The 18,635-nt window shown below is 51.8% G+C and overlaps 9 protein-coding genes and 1 pseudogene across 9 annotated transcripts, besides 15 other annotated features; all 10 read right to left on the bottom strand.

Moving 5' to 3' along the window:
* Positions 1–12,304: a sequence feature (heterozygous, Esmeraldo-like haplotype).
* Positions 29–76: a microsatellite.
* Positions 113–136: a sequence feature (AT_rich).
* Tc00.1047053503885.100 (hypothetical protein, conserved) lies at positions 386–1,912 on the bottom strand (the record flags this gene model as incomplete). Its single annotated transcript, XM_804215.1, has 1 exon — positions 386–1,912. The coding sequence occupies one exon, from the start codon at positions 1,910–1,912 to the stop codon at positions 386–388; it is 1,527 nt and encodes a 508-aa protein (XP_809308.1).
* Positions 2,011–2,151: a sequence feature (CT-rich).
* On the bottom strand, positions 2,410–5,049 carry Tc00.1047053503885.90 (hypothetical protein, conserved; the record flags this gene model as incomplete). The annotated part of the gene is made up of 1 exon (XM_804214.1): positions 2,410–5,049. The coding sequence occupies one exon, from the start codon at positions 5,047–5,049 to the stop codon at positions 2,410–2,412; it is 2,640 nt and encodes an 879-aa protein (XP_809307.1).
* Tc00.1047053503885.80 (hypothetical protein, conserved) lies at positions 5,605–6,810 on the bottom strand (the record flags this gene model as incomplete). Its single annotated transcript, XM_804213.1, has 1 exon — positions 5,605–6,810. The coding sequence occupies one exon, from the start codon at positions 6,808–6,810 to the stop codon at positions 5,605–5,607; it is 1,206 nt and encodes a 401-aa protein (XP_809306.1).
* Tc00.1047053503885.70 (hypothetical protein, conserved) lies at positions 7,166–7,531 on the bottom strand (the record flags this gene model as incomplete). The annotated part of the gene is made up of 1 exon (XM_804212.1): positions 7,166–7,531. The coding sequence occupies one exon, from the start codon at positions 7,529–7,531 to the stop codon at positions 7,166–7,168; it is 366 nt and encodes a 121-aa protein (XP_809305.1).
* Positions 7,834–7,862: a microsatellite.
* On the bottom strand, positions 7,865–9,298 carry Tc00.1047053503885.60 (hypothetical protein, conserved; the record flags this gene model as incomplete). The annotated part of the gene is made up of 1 exon (XM_804211.1): positions 7,865–9,298. One exon carries the CDS (start codon positions 9,296–9,298, stop codon positions 7,865–7,867), a length of 1,434 nt encoding a protein of 477 aa, XP_809304.1.
* Positions 9,336–9,362: a microsatellite.
* Positions 9,683–9,707: a microsatellite.
* Positions 9,745–11,004, bottom strand: Tc00.1047053503885.50 (hypothetical protein, conserved; the record flags this gene model as incomplete). Its single annotated transcript, XM_804210.1, has 1 exon — positions 9,745–11,004. One exon carries the CDS (start codon positions 11,002–11,004, stop codon positions 9,745–9,747), a length of 1,260 nt encoding a protein of 419 aa, XP_809303.1.
* Tc00.1047053503885.40 (hypothetical protein, conserved) lies at positions 11,274–11,993 on the bottom strand (the record flags this gene model as incomplete). The annotated part of the gene is made up of 1 exon (XM_804209.1): positions 11,274–11,993. One exon carries the CDS (start codon positions 11,991–11,993, stop codon positions 11,274–11,276), a length of 720 nt encoding a protein of 239 aa, XP_809302.1.
* Positions 12,187–12,216: a microsatellite.
* Positions 12,238–13,992, bottom strand: Tc00.1047053503885.30 (annotated as a pseudogene).
* Positions 12,305–12,370: a sequence feature (areas merged during assembly that could not be assigned to a particular haplotype. This can correspond to areas where the two haplotypes were merged or to regions with more than two copies in the genome that were merged during assembly.).
* Positions 12,371–12,658: a sequence feature (areas merged during assembly that could not be assigned to a particular haplotype. This can correspond to areas where the two haplotypes were merged or to regions with more than two copies in the genome that were merged during assembly.).
* Positions 12,659–13,370: a sequence feature (areas merged during assembly that could not be assigned to a particular haplotype. This can correspond to areas where the two haplotypes were merged or to regions with more than two copies in the genome that were merged during assembly.).
* Positions 13,371–13,491: a sequence feature (heterozygous, non-Esmeraldo-like haplotype).
* Positions 13,492–13,549: a sequence feature (areas merged during assembly that could not be assigned to a particular haplotype. This can correspond to areas where the two haplotypes were merged or to regions with more than two copies in the genome that were merged during assembly.).
* Positions 13,550–18,635: a sequence feature (heterozygous, Esmeraldo-like haplotype).
* Positions 14,331–17,099, bottom strand: Tc00.1047053503885.20 (hypothetical protein, conserved; the record flags this gene model as incomplete). The annotated part of the gene is made up of 1 exon (XM_804208.1): positions 14,331–17,099. The coding sequence occupies one exon, from the start codon at positions 17,097–17,099 to the stop codon at positions 14,331–14,333; it is 2,769 nt and encodes a 922-aa protein (XP_809301.1).
* Positions 16,330–16,358: a microsatellite.
* On the bottom strand, positions 17,545–18,635 carry Tc00.1047053503885.10 (hypothetical protein, conserved; the record flags this gene model as incomplete). The annotated part of the gene is made up of 1 exon (XM_804207.1): positions 17,545–18,635. A coding segment is annotated over one exon (1,091 nt), but the record flags the coding sequence as incomplete, so codon positions are not given.

Raw genomic sequence — 18,635 nt, forward strand, 5'->3', positions numbered from 1 at the left:
TTTTTTGTTTTTCCATTTTTCTTTTTATTATATATATTTATATATATATTTATTTATATATTTATATATATAAATAGTTTTTTTTCCCCTTTCCCTCTTAAGAAGTTCCATCAATTTTTTATTAAATATTTTTTTTCCTTTTCCTCTTCTCTCTTTGTTCGCACTTTGTCCTCTCCGGCTTGACTGCTGCCGTAATTCACCGCATCCAGAGAGAAAGATAGAGAAAAGGGAGGAAACACGGGAGGGAAAAGAAGGAAAGAGAGCAGAAAACAACGAAAATCATGCAGTTTTCTCGCACTAGTCCTGGTGAGAAAAAACAACAACAACAACAACCTTTTTCGTCCTTCTCCTTTTTCCCCAGCCTGGCCTGGCCTGGACTTCCCCCTTACGCTCTTTCACGGTGCTGGCGGGCGGCGCTGGTTTCAAAGGATCTGCTAACGCTCATGTTATTGCTACCGATGCTGATGTTGCTAATGCTCTTGTTGCTGCAGACAGGGAGACGCGAGGCCCTTCGCGGGAGCGCTGGCATCGACATAGTAGCGGCTGTCGTTGAACGGGAGAAAAAGGGGCCAGAGAAGCACTTTTCTTCATTCTCCACTCTAATCACAGGCACCACGCCATTCCCTGCTACAGCCACACTGTCGCCCTTCTTTGTCTTCTTGCCGACTTCGCTAGCATAATCATTGCTTTTAACAGCAGCACTGGTCAAACCCTTTGGCGGAGTGAAAGCCTGACTGTTCGCCGATGCAATACTGACGCGTGATGGGAGGAAGGGCGGAAATAAATCGCTTTTCTTCTCTTCTCCCCCACGGCTCATTCTGCTCCCACCGCTGCTGTTTCCACTAGCCATGCTCAGCCGTCGTAAAACTGGCAACATCAACGCATCCTCCTCATCAAATTCACCAGCACTCAGAACTTCCGATTTGGTTGAAGGTCTTCTGGAACGGGGCGTCGTGACGAGGTCATCCACGTACCGGTAGAACTCTTCGGCCTGCACGTAGAGGTCCAGCTCAAGAAACCGAATAAAATGTGCCTCAAGACAATTCATTTCCGAGTTTCTGACTCCGCAGATGCTGGCAAAGTTCTTGTTGCTAAGTGTCCGTGTGTCCATGACTTTACTGGCAACGCGCGTTGCAGAGGCAAATAGCTTGAAGATGTTGAGTTTCGTAAGGAAGAGAGATGGTTTACGGGAGAGGAGCCGATCAATATAAAGGCAGGCAATCAAGAGTACAGACGGGGACACATATGTGTATTCTACAATGCGATTGACGTATCCCGAAAAGGAGATGCTCGGCGCTGTGCTCGTGTCGAAGACATTGAAGGACTCCCGTGTAACCTCCGCGTCAAGAACTTCTCCAAGACCGTTCGTATGTCCATTTGGGGCGACGGCAGCGGCAGATTCAATTGACGGGGCAGTTGTTTCCCCTTCCGCTTCCGAGTTCTTCTGATGGTCCTCTTTCTGCTTATCCAACCGCTGCTTCCACATTTTATGTGCCTCAATGACGCTCTCGACAGCGTAGCTGATGGCGGGGATAAGAAACTCGTACTCCAGGGCATGTTTTGCTTGAAGGGACTCCGTTTCACTCAGGACGCCTTTCTGGCAGTACCGCTGCGGCTCTGAAACGGATGGGGAAAGAACAAACAACTTCAGACGGGCAGGCGCATCCGAGGCGGGGAATGCGGCGTTGTTGTCGGCACTCAGTTCATCACGCTCGGCTGTGAAATTAGATTCTGAGATACCGGACTGAGACGAGAGCGACGGGATTTCAAAAAGAGTGCGGCTCAACGCACGATGCTTCAATAACTTCTGTATGGCAACGTGGTGTGCGTGACGAAAATATTCACGGATGAGCGGCTTATCCGAGTCCAACATGTCCAGGCTCAAAAACCTCACTACACTATCGGTCTTCATTTCTTCTTTTCGTTTGGGCGTTTCAGCTGCTGTTAGTCGTCGCTTCTTCTCTTTCCTCTCTCTTAATTCCCCGTTGCATTGCAGACAACGCAGTCACAAAGGCAAGAAAGAGAGAGAGACAGTGAAAAGACAGAAAGGCAAAAATAAAATAAAATAAATAGACGGATGATGGAGAATCCATAAAAGTTCAAACAGAAAGGGAGGGAAAAAAAAAAAAAAAAGAAGAAAGAGGAAGAAAGGGCGGCGGATTAAAACGCATGCCACCACCACCAAGGCTGAAAAGCAAATAAATTACTCAGTCACACTCTCTTGTGCACGCGGCCCTCCCCACACACCCAAAAGGATGCTCCAAAAATCAACTTACCTTGCAATTGTGCAACGATAGGGGAGGAGTGGAAAAAGGTGATGGTGTGGGCAAGCAGCCAAACCGATGATTTTCAACGGAAAAATCGTTTTTTTTTTTTTTTTTTTGTGAGGATTTCACTCACACTTTCGGTTCATTGCAATTCCGCGTCGTCCAAGCAATGCAAAAGTTTTATGGCCGCCTCCCGGCAATGCGGCTCCGGCCCCGCTTTTAATGCTCGCAACGTGTGAGCAAGTGTATTGCGCCCCACTTCCACCGCAACGACAGAGGTCTGAATATCTTTCCCGCTACCGTCAGAAAGCATGAGCGTCATGACCGTCGCCACAAGGTCTCGCGTGTGTGAAGAGGAGATGGACTCAAAAAGGAGCAGCTGCGCTAGCAGACGCATTACTCCACGCGTGGCATCAGACGCACCATCTTTTCCAAGCACCACCGGATCTCCTGCAAGTAACACCGCTGCATTTTGTAGAAGAGCACATATTGCCGTCTTCACATTGCCGTTTTTCGTCTGAAGAAGCGATTGGGGTGCCTTCGTGAGCATTGCGAGGATCAACGCCAACTGATCCGCAGTCAGTTTCGCTCCTGGTGGCGGTTTGTCCAGCGCTGCAATCACGTGAGCAAAGAGACGTGTTGTCACGAGAGCCTCCACATCAGGGACATGAGGCAAATTTTGAATGCATTCCTCAAAAAACGCTCGTGCATTGGGTGCATCCCCTCCGTTGCCGTCATCCGACAAAAGCAGCTGCAGCCAACCAAACGGACGCACTGTAACAGCAAGGAGGTGGCTGAGCAGGTCCAGTGCAGGGAAACGAGAGGCCTCGGGCAATTCGTGGTACAACGCCGCAATATCGTCCAGGAGGGCGCTGTTTGGTTCCCCCTCGGCCGCTGTTACCACCCGCTCCACCAAAGCACTGAGCCGCGTGTTACCCGTCAACTCATCAATCTTCTTCTTTGCCCCGGCTGCATTATACGATGTGAAGCGTTTATGGTTGTTCCATCTGACGATACTGCGGTTTGCTTCCTCCGCTGTGGCCGGAGGCGCTCCTGCTCGCCGTGCCGCTTCTTGCTCAAGCAATAGCCCTTCCCGTGCATAACCTGAAAAGGCAACGTCACTTCTAGACGCCCCCACCGTTTCCATATTGCGCAGCGCCTCTCCCCAAGTTGGGGTGGTTGAGACACCGGCTTGCTGCAATGCCGCGGCCTCGCGGGCGTATTCAGAGAATACCGGCTCCCCGCCGCCCCCACCAACAGCGGCAGAGGCAGAGGCAGAAGCATGATTGCCTGCTCCTGTCACCGCGTTGGCGGTTCCTGTTCCCGGCTGAATGTCTCTGGGATCAACGTTGTTTAGAATAAAATTTTGTATCTCCTCCCTGTGCGATTGGGACACGAGGGTGCGATTTTCATTTATAAAGTTCTGCGCGGCCTCAAAGATGCTCTGGCCTTTGTCGTACGAAAGTTTGAGCATTTTTCCATTCACATCCACATCAAAGATATAATCGTGCGGCACGCCGTTCAGGTACTTCTTTTCTCTTGGCTGCGCTGCGCCTGTAAATGCCTGCCCTTGCGGCCCCTCAACAACAGTCCCCACTTTGTCCCAACGACCGCAGTTCCAGGCATAAACCTCAATTGTGCCTGCCTCTGTGCGAGCAATGAGACGTTCACCCTGATGCGTCCCTTTACGAAACCGCAGATCAGCCACCGAAAGCATTGACGCTGTGTCAATCCCGGCAACGGTGAGAACTTTGACGTCAATTGTTTGGGCGGCCACAGCGGCCTCAAGTGTCTGCAGCTTCTCCACAGATGCCATCATTTCATCGTCTGCCGTCCACATGCGCACGACGCCGTCAGAACCGCCAGTCACAATGTCGCCTGTACTTGTGAAACAAACGGACCACACCACACATGGATGGTTGATGCTCTGTATGACAACACTTTCCGTCTGCGTGTTCGACGAGGCCAAATCCAGCACGCCGCCCTGCCACACCTTCAACGATCGATCTTCTGAGGCGGAAAACAACAGTTGCCGTGTTGGGCAGTAACAGAGGGCGTAAATTAGACTGTCGTGCGCTGTCAAGAGGCGGAGTGGGGTGGTGCCCGTCTCAGTGTCCCAAATCATGATAGTTGCATCATTTCCCCCTGTGGCAAAACGGGTTGCACTCATTGCGCAGATGCATTGCACGACGTCTTCATGGCCAACAAAAACCGACAGCGTCGCCCCTGTCTCCACATCCCACTGGTGGATCGTTTTGTCGCCAGAGGCAGACACAACGCTGCTCGTTCCTGGCAACTGAGCAACAGCCCGCACCGCCGTCTTGTGTCCGGTGTAATTTTGCTTCACGCCGCCTGTTGTACTGTCAAACACGATACACATACCACCCCAATCGCCCGTCACAATGTCACCAGAGTTTGGTAACATCACAACACCGCAGCAGACACCATGCGCATGGCCATCCAGAACTGCCTCAAGCGCCGTAGTCACGGGGTTCCACAACGCCACGTGCTTATCATTGCTGCCCGTGACAATGCAGGACTCACCATCAAGAAGCGTCATGAAGGGATGAAAGGTAACAAAGTTCACAAATGCAGTGTGGCCTACCAACACAAGACCGGATTTAATGGTGTCATTGGGAGGTTGCTCTGGGAGTATCATGGCGGTGTTGTCACGCGACGCAGTGAGAAGCACCCCGCTGGAGCACGACACGTGTCGCACATCGCTGGAGTGAATACACCCCTCCGCACGGAGCACAAAATGAACCTCGCCATTATCCGTCATGCTTTGGATGTGAGAATGTAAATGTGTATGTATATTTTTCCCCTAACCCCACACAATCACCTTCCCTAACAAAGTTTTTTTTTTTTTTTTCTCTTCTTCTTTCCTACCGTTTGGAGTGAATATCCCCTTCTCTTTGAGGACAAAATGCAGCAATTAATGAAGGAGTGATTTAAAAAAAAAGTAATGACATCGCTGCAAATGGGCAGTATGAGGTAAAACAGGGGTCACCGGCGCATTGTCAATGTATTCCTCGCTTCTTTATCTACTGCGATGCGGTCCTGCCAGCGGAGGGGCCGTTTCTGTGGCAACAGCAAAGTTTGGGGTAGAAGGCAATGAACGTCGACGGCGCTGGTGTCATTGGCCTCAATGTCGCCTGCAAGTGGGTATCTGCACCCAGCACCCCATGCGTCCTCATGGAGGAAAACACGCGAATGCATAGACAGAAAACGCATATTTGTTGAAGGGACAAACAACACCCTAACCTCAAAGACAGCCAGATCGGGCCACAGAGAAGACACAAACAGACACATGCACACTCAGGGATGGATCGTCAAGTTACATACGCAGCATTCTCAACAGTTGGAGGCCATAACGCACCGCGTGGTACGACGTCCACCAGTACGAGCCCGAGACATCCACCCACGTGACGTCGAGCTCCATGTTTCCCTCATCCTCATCCTCCCCCAACATCGTCACCACCGACGCGTAGGTGGAAACAAAATCCAGTTCGTCTTGGAGTGTCCAGCCACACGGGGGGCGTTCGCATAAAGCCCACCGCATCAGCGCAAGACGCAGCATCCAGACAGCCTCGTGTCCCTTGTCGTAATGTCGGCGTAACTCTTGCGTGGTAACAGCTAGTAGCCTCCCCCACACGTGCAATGCCACGGAGTCGTGCTTATCAAAATAGGCTCCTCTCTTCGCTGTTGCCTGCTCAAGAAGAAATGTTAAATACGCCGCGGCGGATGTGTCACCGTTGTGCTTCTCAAAAAAGTGCACAACGACGTCCAATTCCTGCAGAAAAAATGCTCTGTTAACACTCTCCTCATTCCCGTCTTGTTGAAAGTGAAACGCGAACACTTGCCGTCGATGGTTCCAGGCGTTGTAATTCATCGGATGTTTATCAGCAGCATTAAACAACACTGAACGGTCGTGTATATGAAAGGCCTCCAGGTCCATGCCACCCAATTTTAGCATTTGCTGCTCCACCCACCAGCGGTGCACCCAAACTTCTTGAACCTTGTGGTGACAGCTCACCAGAAGGGATGTCAGTAGGAGTTCCTGCAGCAAAAGCAGCGGCAGAAAATGCTCCCCCTTCTCCTCCATCACGTCATGGGCGACGACTGTTCTCTTTAGCCATCGTCGTCGTTCACTCCAGAGACCGGTATGTGCGGGGACCAGCAGCAACAACACCGGCACCACGCCTTCCTGCGACAGTCTTTTGACCAGGGGGCCAATGATCGGAGGCGGAGACTTTTCCCCATCTTTATGTGGCTCGTGAGGCTCTTGCATTCGCCGCAGGAGTCCCACAAACGACGCCGTCAGCATCTTGTCGTCAAGACCCACAACCAACTCAAAATGGCCCCCGTGATCGTCAAGCACATCGATTGTGCCCCATCGAAGCGACATTTCCTCCAGCGCGACGGGTGGGAGAAGCGCCAACGAGCATTCGACAGGTCGTCCAGAATGGAGCTGCTGCGCCGCCACTTTAAGCGCAGCTTGGAGTCGTTCGGCCACTTCTGTTAACACATCCGAGTACTGCATACGACTCTCTCACCCTCTCTTTTCCTGCTCCTCTGCCCAAGCCATAAGGCATAGTTGTGTGTGTGTGTGTGTGCATTAAAAAACAAGGGGCCCAGGGATGTAGTGAACAAACATTAAAGTTGTCGCGGCGGAAAAAAAGGAGCAAATATACATGTAACCACCGCAGAGAGAAATAAAATAAAAAGAGGGTTGGCGGGAAGCAAAGAAAACCAAAATACACACATAAACACGCACACGCACAAAAGGACGTCGCCTCCGCCAAATGACGCGCAAAAACAAAAAAAAGTATAAGGCAACATGGCTCACTGGGCATATATGACTGTGTGCATGCATCTGTCTTTACAATCGTTTTGATTCATCGCCGTGACAATACTGCCCTTGCCTCATTGAGCTTTGTCGCGATGTATGGGCTGCCATTCACATCACTGTGCAACTGTTTCATCAGCGTGTAGTAGTGTTCCTTCACCTCCTTATCCGATGGGCGGGCGCCAGTTCCATCAGCGACATCTTCCGAAAAACCAAGCAGCAACAACGCCTCCCGTTCCGACATGTTGGCCTCAAAACTTTTCTCGTGACGGCGGTACAATTGGTGCGCATGGAGGGCTTGGGTGGCGCCCATTCCGCCCTGCGCCATTGCAACCCGCTGTGTCACTCGAGGCGCCAGTCGCGAGACGTAATACGCCCCTGCAAGTAGCAGAAACGCCGTCAACGGGGCCGCCATAAAAGACTTCCCCTCCTCGCAAAAAAAAAAAAAAAAAGGTTGTCCACAACGCTTAGCTGCTACTGGCAGCCACGAGAGTAAATGGAAAGAAAAGAGAGAGACAAAAAGAGAAGGAGGAGGTGCAGAGACAATTATTTCCTCTCCATGCAAGAGGATCCAAAGAAAAAAAAAAAGAAAGGAACAACGACCACAAGCGAGAGAAAGAGAGTGAACTTAGATGTCCTTCACCAACTTCAAGAACTAAGAACAATGGTCATCTATGTTTTTTTCTTCATTTGGTTTGTTGTTGTTGTGGTTGGCTGAAAGGAAAAAAAAAAAAAAAAAAAAAAAAGACTACCGCCCGCTGCTTCTCCCGCCAGTACTGCCACTGCTACTGCGACTACCGGCAGTGAATTGCTTTTCCACCTCCAAGCCCATGGATGCACCATGAGGCAAATTACCCGCCCGCCGCTGTTGAGCAAAACCAGCAGCGCCATTGGACTGGCCTGCAGAAACTCTCCGCTTCTGCAACTTCTCTTCTCGAAGTCTTTTCTCGTAAAGACGGCCGTCACGGAAGGCATTCCGCATCTTTTCTTCCACTTCCCCCACGAGACTCTCCATAATGTGCTGTCGCTCATGCACCATCTGCTCATGGACCTGCTGGAGCTGCTGGTATTGCTCCTTTGCCATATCCTCCGTGCGTTTTTGTTCCTCTTGAAGTAAACATTTCATCCGCTCCCTCTGCTGTTCTGCCACGCGACATCTTTCTCTTGCCACCTTCAACTCATTGCGTAATTTCGCCTCACTAAAAAACTCCACGCCAATGGCGGCAGGTGTCAATGTAACATCATCCACATCTCCAAGCGGGGAATTCCCTTCCACACTTGTTTGTAATCCAAAGGCATCGTTCGAGTAACCCGGCACCGTCACATTCTGTAGTTGCAGGCTAGCACGATGTAATTGCGTTTCCGTAATCCACACCACACCCGCATCAAAGGCAATGCAAATGGGCTCCATCAACATGTCCACCAGGAGTGAAAGTCTCTGCAATGTTTCCTGCATCTGCAGTTCCTTCATTGACTTGGTACACTCTTGTCGTCCATTAGCCTCTCGCGGTGGGGCAACGATAACATTGAGGCCCTGGTAGCGATGACCATCTTCCTGCAGCTGGTCAATCACCGTCAGCCGGCGGTGCAGGGAATTCTCCTCCAACCGCAGCCGCTCCACCTCAAGCTGAGCGGAGGACAGGGCATTAGTCAGTTGCTTGTTCTCTGCCTCCAACGTCGCCATTCTACCGTCTAATGCGTCAACACGCTCTATGAGAGAAATTCGTTCCAGACGTAGTCTATTAACTTCCTCCTCCAGTGCGCGGCTCCGCTCCAGTTCCACCTCACGCAACAAGGCAACCTGCGCAAGGGAACTCTCGAGACGGTCAATATGTCCCTGGGCAAGAAGAGGGTCAAAACGAGCTAATTCCTCATCAGAGACCATCGCGCGAGAGGCCTTTTGAAGCAACAGCTCCGCCCGCTGCAGTTGTCCACTCAAAAAAGATATATGTGAAAGAAGATGCTTTCGATCGCAGTAGTCCGCTGCCGTGATAAGTGGGTGCTGCAAAATTTTTGCCTCGGCATTGTCTCTTATGAGGGAGGGTGGAGCCGTGGGTTCATCGGCGCCGCGAACGGCAGCTGTGGCAGGATGCCTGGGCGGAAGCGCTGGCGGGAAGGCACTTCCGGATGCGGCATGTCGCCAGGATTTATCTTCCCTGGAAGTCTGCGGCACCTCTTTCATCTCTTTGCCGTTAGTTTTCTTCTATGGTCTTAATTATTCTCTCCCTCCCTCTCTCTCTCTCTCTATGCTGAAATGTACGCTTGGCAGGTCTGCAATCCCTTCTGATTTCTCCCACCGCACAGGGGACGTTGCTTCCAACACTACTGCCTTTGGATGGTAAAAGAGAACGACCCGACACGGTAAAAGCAGCAGGAACAGTGGACAGAGTACACAGACAAGAAAAACAACAACAAAAACTGAGCATTTCATGCCGTGGGAAATGACAACAGCAGTCGTCCAACCCGTCCCACGTAGACGGTGGGAGGAAAAAAAAAAAAAAGTAGAGATATAACACGGCGTTTACGGCAGTAGATGCATTTGCTCACACGCATAGAGCATCTTAAAACACACACAAACACACACACACACAGAAAAATGCCTAAATGTTTCGCCCTTCATCTCCACTTTTAGCAGCAGAAGTTGCCGTTAAACAGTTTTCCCTCAGTTGAGGATCTTTTCGAGACGGGAGTACCCAGTGCCTTTGACTTAATGACATCCAACACATGCTCAGCGACGTTTTCCACTCCGGAGAAACCCGGAAAGTAGTTTACATCCACAATTACTGGTGTGGCGGAACAAAGCAGCGCCGAGGGGGCGCCGGTGACTTCATCAAATAAAGGTGCATCGCGCAATGACGCCCCCAGCGGCGTATCACACTGTCCAGAGACTTTTTTTGGGACCAACAGCAGGTCAAAGCCAAATAGCGTCAACCCCAATTCCCGCACCAACTGCTCAGCAATTTGACTGCACTGAGTGTAGGCTCTTCCGCCCACTGCAAGGTAATTCCTCCAGCGCGCCTCCTCCTCTACCCAGCCAGCATCAATGGGGAATTTTTCTTGAGAATCCACAAAAACAGGACCACCCATCTTCGACAAGACACATCGCAGCAACGGCGCTGTTGGGACAGCCTTCACAAAAACGACAGTGCCAATGCAGTAAACTTTGATGACAACTGAAATAGCATGCAAAAAGAACTCCTGCAGAACAAAACTGTTGACGCAGGATGAAAGCAGTGAGAGCACTTCCTCCGGCAGGGATTTCTCGGGCCTGCAACCCTTCCATATGACCATCTGGTGCGTGAAGGACGGGCCGGTGCTGATGTCCGACTTCACTATCCACCATGTCTCACGTGAACTTTGGCTTGCACCCATAACTTCGGTGTCTTCCTCGTCACTCAATACAAACGAAGACAACCCGAGCGGGGTCAACGATGCACCGTCTCGTATCCACAGCCAAGAGTGAGGAACTGGACACAATGGCCGCTTCAAACGACCGTCCAACATCTTGTAAAGCAACGACCTCTGCAGAACGAGCCGTGTCAACTCCACCGGATCAATAATAATAACAGGCGGAATACGTCCACGGCGACGCCTTCGCGAGGCTGCAGCACACCACCGACAGAGGGCACCCACGGCCTTGGGAGGCAGCGTGCTCACTTTGTGCAGCACCAAATCCGCGTCGTTTTCCGTTCCAGTCGAGAACTTGTTTCTCTCCGGGTCGTATTGCATCCAAACAAACGAAAAGGTGACATGAGCGCCGTCATCACCTTCTCTCTCCAAACTTTCCTTCTCTTCTACATACCGCTGCAGCTTTTCAAAGAATGGCTTCTTCCTCTCCGAGCTACAAAGTGCAATCACAAACTGCTTCCCTCTTGGAGCAGTGCTCATGTACAGAGTTTGCTTCTCCTCTTCAGCACCACGCTGGGAAGTGGGAAAAACCAAACAAAAACAACAACAACAAAATACCAGAAGGGACGCTTCACACAGACGCGGACACCCAGACACAGAAGATACAAGGGAAGTAGACAATAAGACTTCTGTATCTTTTCCTTTTTAAAGGACACAAGCACAACCCTTCACTGGTCCCGCAGCAGCTCTAACACACAAAAACACTAAAAAAAGCAAGGAACTCATTACACCGACGCAACAGCGGGTCCTCACATCTCACCACACAACACAATGGTAGGCAGCAACCGCGGCACGGTCTCCCGCTTGGCATGAAACACCGCCCTCGTAATTTCCAGAAGCTGGCGCTTCGTCCTTTCATGGGCCTCTGCGTCACGGTGCACCATTCGTCCAATGAGAATGGCGTCGGATGGCATCTTCGCATCTGCCCCACGCTCCAACGTGTCAATCCGAAACGTAGACGCCACTTTCAACGCCATCGCTGAGGCGTTGCCAGGAGTGTGATTCCAATACTGCATGTAAAGGCCCTCGGCGTGCTGACAGCGGGACGGTGCAGTTGTTTCAAGGGCCTCCAGTTCATTTGGAGGAATCTGCAGCGGGCCTTGACGCTCACCAATCGCGGAAAAAAAGCCGCTCCCACCACCGCCCATAACATCTCCGCCAATGACGTACTGTCCGACAAGCGCGTCATGCATCACGGTCCCTTTATAGCCCGCCGGCTGAATTCGCTGTTCCACGAGACGGGTTGAGCTTCCAACGCACAGACCGTACATGTTTGAAGCTAACGTTGGCGCCAAATCTGCAAAGAGCTCAAACATAATGCGATGCGGTGCCCCATCCTTTTCACCACCGGCAGCTGGTTTGGGGCACTTGATGTCAAGAAAAACGACAGGGTTCGATGGGTGTGTCAGTGAAATGCCGCGATGCGGCACACCAAGGGGATCCTTTTGCGTTAGCGGCTTCCCATGCATGTGTCACTGTCGTTTCATTGAATGAAGGGAGAAAGAGAAGGACAAGACCAAACACACACAAGGAAAAAGATAAGAATATGATTAAAAAAACACACACACACAGAAGTCGGGCGGTACTGAGGGAAAATGTGTTTATTTCTGGAGAGATGTTGCCTTTCCACTTTTACTTCTCTCTATTTCTCTGTTGATGCAATTTTTTTTTCATTTTTTTTTTTTTTTTTTTGTGTGTGTCGTGCTGTGTAATTTACATACGCCGCGTTCTTGACAGCAGCTCCTGTCGACTCACATACGTCACATCGTAACACTCCACCTGCCGCAGCCGATACCACTCCTCAAAGGCACATAAAACCTCCGAGAGATCCTGCCGACTGTGAACCCGCTCAAAGATTCGAACAATGTCAAAGGGATCGTCTACCTTCGTCGTTAACGGCCAACCCTCTGCGCACTGCCCCGGTGGCTGCGCCTTCTCCTTCCTCTCCAGCACAAATATGTTCGGGGCGTAAAGCGATGCAGCACGCCGCAGCGCAAGATCCGATAGAAACATCCGTATTTCCATGGGAAGCGCCTCAAACAACGGCCTGGTGACGGCGTAGCGAAGCGACGTGTAACTGTCCTGCAACAATTCACGGAGTTCACAGATGGCCTCTACGCACATGTTGGCGCCCCTCTTTGGGGTAACGGGCGACGAATCGACAACAGCATCAGGCTCCTCCTCGTCCTCTTCGTCAGATCCCTCCATCCGCTCCGAGTTCTGTGGTGACTCCTCTTTTTTCGTTGCATACCCCTCGGCCCACCTCGTTGTCCGCTTCGCATGATTGTACCCAAAGTACTGCACCTGTGCCATGAGAACCGGCAGCACACGTTCTCTTCCCTCCAGCAGTCGGTTTATCACCTCGACACGCACGCGGCGCAGATGCTCCTCCACGTGACACATCGATGGCAAGTCTGCCATGGACTTTTGAACAATGCCCGCAACGATCCGGTTGTAGAGGGTGCGCATTTCAACCACCAACATTTTTTCTTGGTAGGAAGGACACAATCCCAAACGGCTTGCCACAAGCGACTCGTGCTCCCCACGTGTTTCCCTCAGTTTATTCAAATACATCTCGAAAATAGGCCCGCGAGTCTCAATCAGTTCCTCGAGAAGAAATGGATTCGCGCGTAATCCACCAAGAAGGGCATCTACTGCTCGTATCGTTGCAACAACATCTAGTGGGTACACACGTCCGGTGCTCGTCGCCACAGAGGGTGGCACGGCAACGGCTGTCGCACGAATGCATGGAAGAATCGCTGCACCCAGATCGACTGCTAAAAGTGCCGCCACGCGGCCAACATACTGATAGCTCTCCCAATAATCCCTCATGTATGTGGTAAGGCTATCCACCAGATGGCAATAGATTTGGGTCCTCGCTGTAGAGCGAGTTTCCATCGCTGTCATGCGTCGGCAGGTAGAAGAGATCCTCTTCGTGACCCTTGCCCTGAAGTGAGTCAAGCACTGGCATTAGTGCCCTTTTTTCGGCCTCCATCGCGGCCTCTTCCTCACGCTGCAGCTGTTCGTTCCGTTGCTTGACTGCCTGCAGCTTACGCGCCATCGTCGCTGGAAGATCATCGTAGTTGACATGAACGACCAACTTTGTACAGCGGCCCAATGCTGCCAGCAACCGCCGTCCCGACATCGCGAATACCTCGTTCCCTCCGCCGCGCAGGTCCACGCAACGAAGGCTCGGGTGCTCATCGGCGACGGCCACCAACGCCTCTACCGTCTTCGCCCCCGCCCCGCTATCCCGAAGATCAATGAAACGCACCCATCGCATGATCGCCACCGTGCGAACAATCGCCGCCGCCCCCGCATCGCCCAAATAATTCCCGCGGAAATCGAGCTCCGTTGGGCACTCCTCCGATGTGTCGAGCACCCGGCACACCTCCAAGAAGTGGGAGTTCACGAGGCAGCCTTCCCGCTCGCATGCCAAGCAGTAGAGAGTGGATAACCCACGCATACTTGCGGCAGTTCGGAAAAGCAACGCCAAAGACAAGCAACGACGCGGTGCCATTAACAACAGGGGAAAAGAGCAAAAAAAAAAAAAAGTCATTAAAGTAGGGAGCTCGACCATACAGCAACACCAGAAACAAGATGGCCGCAATCACACACAAAAAAAAATCAGAAGAAAACACGAGGAAAAAACCCCCCAATTCCCTTCTCCAACTACAAAACAAGACCACTTTTGCAGAAAATAAACGTTGGACCAATATAACACAAACAATGACAGTAAGTATCAAAGCAGGGGGAAAAAAAAAGAGAAGTAACATACTATCAGCAAATCTCTCCCAGAAGCGCGTTCAGCGATGCGGACGACGCTCTGCAAGCTTCGCTTGTCTCTCCAAAGCCCCCACCACACGCTGGTCGAGTGCTCGAATGACGTTCAGCACCTCAGAGGCAAAGCCACTCCCTGATTGAATTTCCTGCGTGTCGCTGCTGAACTTTGCGTCTCGTAATAGGGACTGACGGATCGCCTCCTCAAGACTTAACGCTTCCTCTGCGTGATAAGCTGTGGGTTGCGGTGCCGGATATGCAGTTGAAGCGTTTTCCCCATCAGTCTCCTGTGCACGCCTTAATGCATCTGACAGTTCGCGTGCTGTTGGTTGCACGAGAGCGTGTGAGTCCTCGCGGTTGTAAATCGTTGACCACTGCGTATTGCTAGCAGCCTGCGAGAGAATTGGCGGTGCTTCTCCCCATTCTGACCGAAGCGGAACTCGTGGTGGAAGGTGCAACAAAAGACGTGGCTTTTCAAGTGCATATTGTCCGCCGTCCTGCCTTGACACTCGCCGCAGCGAACGCAGCCCCGTCGCCAGCCGCCGCCACAGAGGTTCCTTCACATTGCGCAGCGGCCAAATCGCTGACGGGACCGTCACAAATGCAAGCAAACTGTCCATGAAGCCGCGCAGCGCCTGGCCCTGCACGGTCACCTCACCCAAAGAATTCGTACTGGCCATGTTGTTCATGGCAGGAAGCCGCAAGTCCCGCTCAGCCACAAAAGTAACAGCATTCTTTTCCTCTCTCTTTGTTCCCGCTTCTTCCCTCAAAAATTCCTCCGCGGTATCGTCACTTCCCACCGGCGGGAGACGAATAAGCCCCCCAATCACCAAACAAGACGTTTCGGGAGGTAGACGAATGCGTGCAGTGCCCCGTTCCACCGACGGGATAACGCCACCACTGCACCACGGTGCCTTCCGAAATGCAATTAACCGTTGTGCGGCCAGCACTGCCACGACGGCCCTGCGGAAACGCAACACTGAACGAGGCCACGTCGATTCCCTACATAGATTCAACGCACCAAACATGTGTTCATAGGCAAGAATGTAGCGGGTCAGGGCTCTGCGTTGCTGCGACATCTCTCGCATGTCTGCCATGGCACCGGACAAAACACGGAGGGTGAGAACAAGTGCCTCAAAAAGTGACAGCCTCCCGCCGCCGTCCCCAGGCGCAGTATTCATCAGTTTCATTTCAAGTCGCAGTGCGCCATTGGCGCGTTGCAGCTCATCTGCTCGTTTTCTTTCTTCCTGTAGAGCCTTGGCCTGTTCCGCTATCAGAGGCTCCAATTCCTCTTCCATGTACCGCAGCAGCTCTCGGTACTTCACCCTGAAAGCATCATGCTCACGCTGCATTCCCGCTGGTGCACCATCGGCACTCACAGGACTACTATCCATAACAGCAGATGCAACCGCTCGCTTGAATCGTTCGCATTCATGACGAACCTGTTCAAGTTGATTTTTCTGAATATTTGCCTCGCGCTGGTGCAACTCTATCATGGCATCTATCTCCCCTTCTTTTTGTATCACATACGCCTTGTGCGTCCGATGACCCTCTTCGACAGCAGAACGCAGTTGCCGTAACTCTTCAGTCATATCAGAGATACGCTGCTCGATTACACACCAGTCGTCTATACAGTGAAGAAGTGAGGCAGCTTTGCGCCGTGTTTCTGTCACTTGAGCCGCCTCGTGCTCCCACGCCTGGCGCGTCTTCTGCAATGTTTCTGTCACCTGCGCTCTTTGCGCCTCACTCCTAAGCAGCCTTTCCCGTACGTCGTCCCCATCATTCCCCAAGTGATGCAGTTCGTCCTTCAGCGCTGCAATGTGGGACTCAAGAACACGGCGCTCATGCTGCGTGGTGCGTTTCTCCTCATGTTGCATTTGAAGTTGCCGTTCAAGATGCCGTAGCGCTTGGTAAATTGGGCCCAACAGGCGTTTTTTCCGCTTTGAAAGGGAATCATTTGGCGTCATCTTCTCAACATCTGATTTGTTTAGACCATCGCCAGCCACAGCGACCGCAAAATCTTTGTCATCATCATCATCATCATCATCATCATCTCCTTTATGAATATTAACTCCGCGGTCAATATCGTCATCATCTGCAAGAAGCAGCAACGGTTTTTGATCGAGATCCCAATTGAGTGATGAGGCGGAATACATATCCGCAACACGTTCCAAGCGGCGCGCGACGCGTTGCACCTCTTTCCCAACGCGGCAAAGTGCATCCTCGCTAAGCCGCCGATGAAGTTCTTCGGCGCCCTCGCTAACTCCTACTTGTCGCTCTAACGCAGTTATCTGGGAAACCATGGCGTTCATCAGCACCTCCTGAGCTTCCCGTTCCTTCCTTTCGTTATCAAGCGCCTCTCGAAGCTTCTTGTTCTCTAATTCCTTGACACGCACAGTTTCCTCCATAGCAGCCATGTTACGCCACACCTCGCTCACTTTTGACTCCAGATCGTCCCGTTCCGCTGTCACAGCACACAGTCTCAAGGAGACCTCGTTATATTCCTTCTTCTGTTTGTCAACCTGGTCCTTTGTGCGCCGCAGTCGCTCGGTCATATCGCTCAACTCGGCACCAAGACCCTGTCGGGCACTCCTCTCCGCAAGCAGCTGGTGCTTCAGGCTCTCCAACTGGTCTTGCAGCTTCGTCTGCCGCGCCTTTAACCGCATGTTTTCTTCGAGGAGATCCGTAGCCCTCATCACCCGCTGATGCTCCTCCGACCCCTCAATCTCACCGGCCAAAGCAAGCTGCGACTTTCCATTCGGCGCGTTGCCAGCCGTCAGCCCCGCTTCCGACATTTATTCCCCTGTTTGCTCCGCGCTTCTGTTTTCGTCTATGCTTGGGCGTTGTAATTCCTTGTGCTGTTTCTTGACACCCCCTACGCGGCGCTGGACACACGCGGGGGACACCGCTCTCCTGCTTCCCCTTTTTCCTTTCCCCTCTCCTGGCTGGGAGTCCCCACTCCGCGTGTATGAGGCAGCAACGGACTTCACCGAATAACAGCAAAAAGAGAGAAAGAAACGACAAAAAATATTTGGCAGAGTAAATCCACAGACCAACACAAACACATAAAACGACGACAACAACAACAAAAAACGACGGCGGCAGGTGAATGAGCAGTAATATTAAAAGGAGTGGGTAGGTGAGTGGGGAGAAAACCACCGCTGCTGCCTGTGCGTGTGCCTGTGCGTGCAGGCGGTCTCCAAAAACACCTCGGTCTGTGATCGTTTTCCACACTTCCATCTACACCAATAAAGACGCTTCCGCCTTCCGTTTCGCTTTGCCTCGAACGGTGGCAAGCGATTCCAGCTCGTTTAAGAGCTTATGGATCTTCCCCAGAGCATCGTTGGCTCCATAAAAGGCGTCCACCCCACATCGATGCAACACCGCATCCCGAATGATGCCCTGCGAGTGAACAATGCCTTTCGACAACTCTTTCTGTTTCTGCAATAGCCTCTGTACACGTGTGGTAAGTTCTTCTTCCCGTTTCTCTAACGCATTCTGGCGGGCCAAGAAATCACCATGGGCGGCTTGCACTCCTTTGGCCAATTCAACAGTGATACTGTCTTTGGCTTCATGTGGATAGCCACACAACCAGCGCCTATAACCTTCCGCAGTAAGTTCCAAGAGCCTCTCCAAGCACTCACGCTCCGGGCTCTGCTTTTTTTTATTCTTCTTCTCATTGGTCACAGTTGTGACTGTGTCAAACGTCAAATTATACTTTTCGCTTCTGGCATAAATCGCTGCCAGCAGTAGGTTGGCTATCTTTGCAATAACCGCCTTCAAACGTGGGCACGCATTTCCCTCCAAAGGAACGGCGGCGGTGGTTTCCGGAAAAATGAGAATGTCGTTGGCACCAACTGCGACGCTTTTCCCGTTAACATTATACGGGAGTCGAAGAACAACAGGCTCTGGCATGACGGCGCTTTGGCTGGCCACCGGCACCCGCAAACAGCCCTCTTGATCCTCTTCGCGGTACACCCAACCTGCAGCCTTGCGCGACCACGTTGGCCATACACACAGGTATGCGCTTTCATTGTAGCGGATAAGAGTTGCATTTTTGCATGAGTGCACGCCAACGAAGTGCGCTACGGATGGAAAACACGGCAGCGATAAAGAGGGCGAAAATGCGGCATCGAGGTGTATTATGAAGTCCATCTGTCGCCGCATGAGATCGCGGCAAAGAAGATCCGGCTCACTGAACCATCCACCGCGGAGTACACCACTGCTGTAAATGACAAACACCACGTGACGACCCACATCTTCGTCCAGCAGCGTTGTGCCAATGGCAAGAGGATCCTCCGTGTATCCAACACCAGAGATGCCGCCACGCA

Source organism: Trypanosoma cruzi, genomic scaffold (assembly GCF_000209065.1).
Source record: "Trypanosoma cruzi strain CL Brener 1047053517043 genomic scaffold, whole genome shotgun sequence".
NCBI classification, from domain to species: Eukaryota; Euglenozoa; class Kinetoplastea; order Trypanosomatida; family Trypanosomatidae; genus Trypanosoma; species Trypanosoma cruzi.